At 43.6% G+C, this 8,948-nt stretch overlaps 1 protein-coding gene across 1 annotated transcript; it reads right to left on the minus strand.

Moving 5' to 3' along the window:
* Positions 1 to 860: 860 nt before the first annotated feature.
* On the minus strand, positions 861 to 8,889 carry PTCHD3 (patched domain containing 3; the record flags this gene model as incomplete). The annotated part of the gene is given in 4 exon segments (XM_010184627.1): positions 861 to 2,476; positions 5,611 to 5,756; positions 7,566 to 7,735; positions 8,727 to 8,889. Coding segments are annotated over 4 exon segments (2,095 nt in total), but the record flags the coding sequence as incomplete, so codon positions are not given.
* Between the last annotated feature and the right edge of the window lie 59 nt (positions 8,890 to 8,948).

Consider the following 8,948-nt stretch of genomic DNA (forward strand, 5'->3'; position numbering starts at 1 on the left):
TCTGAGTAGCCAAGGATCAGGGTTAGGAAAGGTAAGCCCCTGACAGAATTAAATGGGGCCAGGGACATCAAGGGCAATCAAAAAAGCTTCTATGGCTATGTCAGTGATAAAAGGAAGGCTGGGAAAAATGTGGGCCCCCTCCACAAGGGAAGACCTGGTGACCTAGGATGTGGAGAAGGCTGAGGTATTCAATGACTTTTTTGCCTATCTTTGCTCAAGCCACACTCAAGTCAAAGAAGGCAAAGGCAGGGACTGGGAGAATGAAGTTCTTAAAGCTACATAATGTTTAATCTCTAAGAAAACAGAACACCAAGCAAAGAAAGATTTGAATAGAAAACGTGAGTCAGTTTGTCTTCCCTAAGGGTGTCTCATGCTGCGGCAGGCACCTAAGCCAACTTTGTCTCCTGAAGGCTGATGAACCATTGCAGGCCAAGGCAGTTCTGATCTCTTGTAATCTTGCTGTAAAACCTCCACATTTGAGCCTCTTAGGGGAAAGTTGTCTTCAAAATGCAAACCTACCTTCCTGTGTACATTGCCTGGCAAACCTGTAATGTAGCCCATTAAGCTGATGCAGTGGTCAGTGTTTATATCAACTTTAATACACTCAGAAAACAAAGTCACAAAAAAAGGTTTAACAACATTAAAGTATTAGACAAGCACACATAAAAATAAGGAAATGTAAACTCATGGTGTTTTCATTTCTTCTTCTGTTATTTTTCTTGCCTGACTTCTGTGAAGCCTTTGTTTCCCTGCTGTGTTTATTTTTCTGTCCTTCATTTTCTTTATTTCTTATATTCCTTGAAAGTCACTGCATTTTAATATGCATATAATAAATACGTAATATATTGAATTGAACTTAGTCATGGACAATCTTTATCATGTCTGAACCTAAGCTCTAGCTTTTCAGATTTGGTATTGTAGGATGATCTGCCTAAGTTTCCAAAAAAAGTTAAAAACACTGGAATAAAAACAAGACCGTGAAGAGCCCCGAACAAAATAACAAGGAACATGATCTTGAAAAATGTCCTAAAGATGTAGGTTTTTGCTGCAGCCAGGACAGCTACTCCTAGTACAGTAGAAACTGCACCTTGTAATACTGGGTAACCTAGCAAGGACAGAGCTTCGGTTGCCCTTTTATTAGCTGATGTCTCTCCACTTGTAACAAAGGCATAGGAAATATGAGCAGAAAAATCTACTGAAAACCCTATACAAATGACCAGGTTGATCATGGATATGGAATCTAGGTTGACCTTCCAAAACGTCATAAAGCCAGCAACACCAACTATAACAGAAGCTATAGCAAAAGTCACCCACAAGCAACACAACGGGTTGGGAATAAGCAGAAGGGAGACAACGAGCATTGCCCCAGCAGCGACAACAATGTTCTGAATGGTGTTCTGCACTATGACCAGGTACTGGTCATAGTAGATGAACGCAGGGTGGTACACCATTAACGGAGTACTGCACTGCTCGGCTGTCTCTCTTAACTGATTGAGAAGATTCTTCTCATCAACAGCTGAGGTCACATTCACCGTCTGGATGAAGAAACGTGAAGCTTCTATTTTATCCTGAGTCTTGTTAACGTCCCACTCAAAACTGGGAACAATTCGGAACAGTGTAGGTAAGTTATTAACAAAAAGAGTCTTATTGCTTATACTTATCAAACCACTGCTTGCAAGCTTTGTGTATACTCTCAGCCATGACTCTGAGAGGTTCCCATCTACATAGGAAATGCCCTCTAAATTCTGTGTGCAGTTCTCAATGTCAAGACGAACAGTCTCATTCCAGTAATCTACACTGTCAGTAATGACAACCATGACCCTCGGTCCATAGGCTGAGAAGTATTTGTCATCGTCGTCATAGTATGGGATAACGTAAGAGTCATCACTCGCCAGATTTCTAAGATCAATGCCTTCCCTGATATGAGTACATCCATAAACACTGCTACCCAAATACGCTCCATACAGCAACACCACAAGCAGCTTGATCCATTTGTTTGTTAAAAAAGGACCATAATACTTTTCAAAGAATATGCTCATTGGATGTTCACTTTCTAACTGTTTGGTTTCTAGCTGAGATGACTCCCTAGAACAGCTGCCTATGCAGCAAGCATTGTACAAGCAGGACATTGCAGCCTGATCTTTATCTGCTCCCACAGGCATACAAGTCAGCCAGTGTCGGTTTCCCTGCTCCCTTTTATGATTTAATACAATGATTGCCCCAAAGAAGGTCATGGTATATATATAGCAGAAGACAAAAGCAGTGCCTGTATAGAGGCAAAATGACCTCACAGATGGAAAAGCAGTCCAGGTGCCAATGAAGAAGGCCAAAACATCTGTGAGAGTGGTGATGGTCACAGAAAGTGCTGCTTCTGCGTAAGTCTCAGCCAGCAGAGATTTAACCTCAGATTTCTCTTTTTTTCTTAAACTTTGTTCCCAGCAAGCGATCATGATGAACATGTCATCAACACCAACTCCTGCAGGAGGAGAAAAAGTTAACACTGCATTGTCAATGGCAGTTTCCACTAACACCCACAAAAAATACAAAATTAATCACATTCAAGTCTGCATAAGATTTTGAAAGTTAGGCTATGAACATTGCTTTAGTGCTGATGAAGTGAAACAGATACAGGAAAACAGATCCTTTGTGTGTAGCTGAATTTATTACATTTAAGAAATTCCTGGTGACCTGAAGGGCTGTTGATCTCTCATCCTACTCTGCTGAAGGGCTGAGCATATCCAGTCCATCTCTGACAAGTGTGGTGTACCTGCTGGCCAGGTGTCCAGTGATTACAGATTTAAATACTTAGTTTATTCTGATGCTCAACCATCCTTATTGTTGGAAGTTCCCCACTGTCTCTGGAATTTCCTCATCACTGCAACAAACTAGACCAATAATTTCTTTCTCTGCCTTCAGCAGACAGTGAGCACAATTGCTATCATGTGGGAGAACAGTGATCCCAGTTCTTCACTGGTTTGCTTTTTTACGCACTTTGCTTTCCCCTCTTCTTCTCTCCAGTTTATCTTTGAACATTTATTCATGATTTATTATTCATTTATCTCCACACTTATACTGATGTGTCTGCATATAATACCCACCAGAGTCCTGGCAAACCCTGCCAGGAAGACTGGGTCCTGGGCTAGAGGTTTTGCTAAGACACAAGAGTAAGTGAGCTGCAGTTCAAAAAGGAGGAGCCAACATGTTTCTCTCGGCTCTGCTAATTCTCCAGATTTTAATCACAGACTTTTCAGTATTTCGCCAATGTTGCTGTTATCAAAGGCTCCTCTATTCCCTGAAAAAATAGTTACAGAAAAAGGGGAAGCAAGACTGCATGAATAAAAGGAGCAAGCATAGATGAAACAGCTAAACATAGAGATGAAATCTATCTGCTGCCTGAGCAGATGATTTCCAGTAAACATGCCAAGCTGAATTAAGCAGCAAGTCAGAAGTTACAACTGGATGGCAGCAAGCCAGGCCGCTTCCGGAAAGCAGGGAGGCTTCAAGGAAATTCATCCAATGTGCTGGTAATTTGTTTTCTTTTATGTAAGGAAGACAAAACTGTACATGTTGTTTATAAAGATCTGAAGAGACTGGCTTAAGCCCTTTTCCAGGTATACAACAGGGTCTTTGTGAAATTCAGAGCCTCTTCAATTGATGAGCAAACAAATGCAAATGCAAAATGCATGTGAATTATGTGGGAAACACTGGGGAGTTCCATGTGCTTTCCTCAGCGTGAGACCAAGAAAACATCACATGAATTTATTGTAGAAAAGACCACACAACGATTTGACAAGCAGAAATTTATCTGCAGCAATATTATCTCATGGTATTTGGAAAGTTCAGCTCTGGCTGTCAAGCTGCCTGTGCAACTGTGATGCAATGATACCAACTTTGCATTTTTCGGGGGAGCTGGTTGCACAGATGGTGCATCACTTCAGTTGTATAGCTAAACGAGACTGTTTACTACATAGTCATTATATCGCAGAGGAAGTTTCATACCTTAACAAGATGGAATTCTTACTTGAAATTACAGACAGCCCTGCTCAGACCAAATTTTATCTGACCAAAGACAACACTCTGAAAATGGGATACAAAAAACTGATAGTAACTTACTCCTCATATTCACCACATGAAACAGGTGATGACAGATTAAGTCAGTGCTGGTGTAGCATGAGGTGCACAGTGGACATGCATTCCATGGTGCTGCTTTTGAGCTACCCTGAGGTTGACCAACAGCAGAGAAGCAGGGAGCTTGCACTGTACTTCAAAAGAGGTGGTCAAGACATGGATGGTTTAGGGAAGACCTCTGCACTTGCTTAAATTGCTGGCAAATTCAGCCGTCCCATAGAACAACTGCTTTGGGGTAGGCAAACTTCTCCAGAGCTAATCAGATATGTAAATGCCTATACTATGCCTATAGAAAACAGCAGGTGATGATACAGAGGAATGCAGTGACAGAACCCTGCTGAGCTCACCTCAAGTACTAGCTCTAGTTAAATAAAGGGTTAATCAGCATGGACAAACTACCAGGGACACCAGAGTAACACCAGAAATGCTAACTGTACCACTGTCTCATTTATAGTGTTTATGCTGTAGCAGCAGAACTAGAGCAGGCATCGTTTTTCAGAAACAGCTGCCCTTCTGCCAGAGCCCTGCTCCAGCCCCAATGTGGGCACACTGAGCTGAGCAGCTCACCCTGCTGCAGGAGCTCAGAGGAAGCTGCACCTCCAAGTGACTCCTTTCCTCACTGCAGGACAGAACTGTGTATAGGAACACAGATTAACTTGGCTGGAAAAGACCTTTAAGATTGAGTCCAACCATAACCTGTCCACTGCTAAACTACATCTCTAAGCACCTCATCTTCCCATCTTTTAAATACCTTCAGGGATAGTGACTTTAACACTTCCCTGGACGGCTTGTTCCAATGCCTGACAACCCTTTCAGTGAAGAAACTTCTAATAATCAATTTAACCCTCCCCAAGTGCAACTTGAGACCATTTCCTCTTGTCCTGTTACTCGTCATGTTCAGTCGGCTGTCGACCAGCACCCCCAGATCCCTCTCTGCCAAGAATCCTCCCTCCAGCCCTTCTTGTAAATGGGTGCATTATTTGCCAACCTTCAGTCAAGTGGAACTTCCCCAGTCAGCCAGGACTGCTGATGATGGAAAGGGGCTTGGTGAGCACCTTTGCCAGCTCCCTCAGTACCTTTGGGTGCATCCCATCTGGTCCTGTAGGCTTGTGTATGTCTAATTGTCAGAGTAGGTCACTAACCATTTCCTCTTGGATCATGGCAGCTTTGTTCTGCTCCCCGTGCCTGTTTTCTCGCTCAGGAGGCTGGATAGCTGGAGAACAGCTGAACTTACTATCAAAGACTGAGGTAAAGAAGGCACTAAGTGTCTCAGCCTTATCCTCATCCTTATCCTCGTCCTTTGTCACTATGGTTCCCCCTGCATCCAGTAAAGGATGGAGATTCTCCTCGGCACTCCTTTTGTTAATGTGTCTTTAGAAATATGATGATCCGATGCTCACATCACAAAAGAGTAATGCCATCAAGTTGTTTTAACTCTGCTTTAGTCTTCGTATCTGGATCTGACTTGCTTTTTGTACTTACCTAGAATAAGAAATGGTGCGTTTGCTACAGTGACCACAAATGGCACTCCACAAAAGAGCATCAATCCAAAGCTGCTTAACACAGCTAAACCGGCAGAAACCACTCCACAGCATGCAAGCCAGACATTATTTCTTATGCAGCTCAGCCTGAAAATATTTTAAGGAATATCTTAGTTACACATCAAATATTTCACCAAGGTGTTTGACATGGTAAGTGCAACAATACCCTGTCTGTGAAAAGAACTCTTGATGAAAGTTGCTAGAAGAGCTCCCAGGTGAGCATTAGATAAGATTAATTTATAATAGGAGGTGCTTAATACATAGTAATGTATTGTATTGTAACTGCTTTTCGGTTATATGCATAAAAGAAAGAAAGTGTACTGATCTTTGCATCAATAACAATAGAGCTGTCAAAATGATGATACATAAGCACTACCAATGAGAGGCTAGATTTAGGATGACTCAAAAAATGAAGAATTTTTAGAAGCTTTCGTTTTACACAGGTTCTTATTGTAGTGTATCGGTGTAGTATGGAAGCACCTCCCAAGCAGTAAGTGCTGTGTAGAGCACCTTTCTCAGCAGACAGATGGGCTACCAGCAATTTGCCAAGATGGCCCCAAGGGCCAGCTCAAGGATTCCCTGTGAAACGCTCCCAGTGGGAGACTTCCCATGTGATGCTACTGACAGCACCACATTGAGAGAGTAGATTTGCCTCTTGCCTGATCAGTAGTATTTTCCAGCCTGTAGACCATTTCTGAACTTTAAAAGAATCTCTTGCTTCCAAGGCAAGAAGTGTGTGTTGGTGGAACCACCCTTGCTCTGTCTGGTCAAACAACTGGACACAAGACAGCTGATACCCTGAAATTGTGCAGCCTAATGGGCACAATGCTTGACAAAAGCACTAAACCAATAAGCCCACTCTGAGTAGAACTTTATTTCTCAAGCACAGCACACAAATACTGCCCTATGGTTGTAAAATGTACACTAGTTCACCTTCCACCAGCACAAAGAAAGGGCAGGCTAAGTTTTCTGTGGACAGCAGGTGAGGCTCAGACTCTATCAGTAAGCAAAATACCTAAAGCCATACCCAGACTTGCAGTAACCTATGAAGTTAGTGCTCATTCATCTGCACCTTAATTGAACAGGTGGCAGAAACAGATCTTACCAGGGTACACTTCCTCTTCCCTCCCGTGCTTCCTTCCCCTATTTAACTATCTTTACAAAAAACTATCTTGTGGGCAGAATGAGGAGAAAAGCTGTGAATAACACAAGAAAGCAGTAGAATAACCTCAGCAGCAGCACCACCTACTCCTTCCCTCCCCCCAAATGGTGACTTTTCTGTTTGACTTTTAGGCATCTTTTCAGTGGATGTTTCCACTGGGTGTGCCAAGTCAAGCTGGTAAGTTTTATTCAGCAGAAGTGCTTGTGCAGAATTCTGCCACTGCCAGGCTGGCTAAATCAAATTTCTGCCCCCCTTTCTGCAGAGGGTAAAGTAAAACCCTTTCATTATCAAAAGCATTTACTTTGGCACAGTGTTTTTCAGTACCAAAGGTACAGCACCTCTGATCTCTTAAAAACATGAAGAGCAGGGGGCTGTTTCAGTTGTTTAAACAGTTTCAAAACCATCAGCTGCAAAAAGGATTCTTAGGAGGTTTGGGCTACAGAAATGACTGATGGCTTCAAAGAACAGACAAATGGACACTAGCATTCAAGCTGTGCGTGTCTGATCTGAACGCTCGTTCAGGTATTTGTCTGGTACTTATCATGAAACCCATTTAAGCAGTTGGGAAATACACACAAGTAGGAGAGACTCAGCAAAGAAACACACGCTGCCTATTACTACATGAAGTCTGCAGCTTCAAGAATGACTTCACTTTACAAGAGCAGAAGCCAATATAGCCAAGATAAAGAGCAGAGGTCACTTCTTATTGATCCACAGCTTAGAAGACACTTTACCTTAGGCAAGAGATGATAGAAAATGTTATTGTCAAGAAATATGTTACGGAGAAGAGCGGGATCACAGTCTTGGTATTTCCTTCAAACTCCTGTTGTCTGGACAGTGAGGTAAAGTGAGACACCTGTTGTTAAAACAAGGAGAGAAAAGATGAAGGACTTCTACTCTTGCTCTTTATTACGTTACATTGGCACTAACACAATTCTGTGGCACTCACAACCCCCAGGAGTGTTGCTTACACAAAGTAGAGGCCAAAGACAATGCATCGCATGAGCAGCATGGAGTGGATGACACTGGAAGCATTGCTCAGAGCGCTGCAGCTGTTACCAGCTATTACCTTGATGATGCAGTGAAACAGTTTAACAAGAGATGATAGAAGGAAACCATGTGTAGATAATGAAGCATTCTGGTACATAAATTTAGGACAGCAAGACTTGGTCCTTGGAGCTGTAATTTAAGGATTTCTAATCAGTCTTTTTGCATGCCCTACTAATGACTATGTCCTTGAAGAGAAGCTACAACACTGATGAGTCCAATCCTCACGCCCAAAGAGGCTCTGCGGGCTGGGAAGTTGCCCAATGAGGATGGAGCCTGCAAAAGTTGTGAAAACTTAGGGAAAGGTAAATGTGGTAGGGGGGGATCGTGACCACCAACTCACAGACCACTGACTCAAGAAACCCCCCAACCCAGAAGAGGAGGAATGCTGTGCATGTGAACTAATTATTAGCATGGAAAGCAAGAGATTAGTTAGCAAATAGAAAGTAAAGTAACTTTGTACCAATTAATGTAGTTTCAGGTGGAGTTTTTTTAATCACGTATCAAAGATATATAGGCTGCATGTTTTCACAGAATCACAGAACGTTAGGGATTGGAAGGGACCTCAAAAGATCATCTAGTCCAATCTCCAACACCCCGCTTTGCACGTGGTGTGCTTGATTTGTGGAAGTCTTCCACCCTGTGCAGAATAAAACATCTCCTCTCTAAACATACTTTGTGTGTCTCGGGAGTTACGTTGACTTTCAGGTAACACAGTAAAGCCTACAGGCCGGCCCCTGCCTTTTCTCTCCACCATCTCCTTCTGCCGACGGGGCAGCCCGGGTCTCGGAGGTCCCCACCTCTGTGTTACCTGAATGGAGGAGTAGTTCAAGTCCGGGATGTCCCGCGGGGCGCCCCCGAAAGAGCCCCCCCAGCCACTGCCGGGTCTCCGCCACCGCGGGGCCGTCCTCCCGCAGATAATACATCAGCTTCAGCGCCCTCGCCGACAGCACCCTCCCGTTGGCGTCCGCCCGCACGCCGCCCAGCGCGGCACCCAGGAAGGCGCCGTTGCTGTTGGGGAAGGTGAGGTTCTCCGGGGCGGCCGTCGTCGCATCGTCCAGGAGCGGGTT

This window comes from Mesitornis unicolor, unplaced genomic scaffold (assembly GCF_000695765.1).
Source record: "Mesitornis unicolor isolate BGI_N332 unplaced genomic scaffold, ASM69576v1 scaffold11175, whole genome shotgun sequence".
Classification (NCBI taxonomy): domain Eukaryota; kingdom Metazoa; phylum Chordata; class Aves; order Mesitornithiformes; family Mesitornithidae; genus Mesitornis; species Mesitornis unicolor.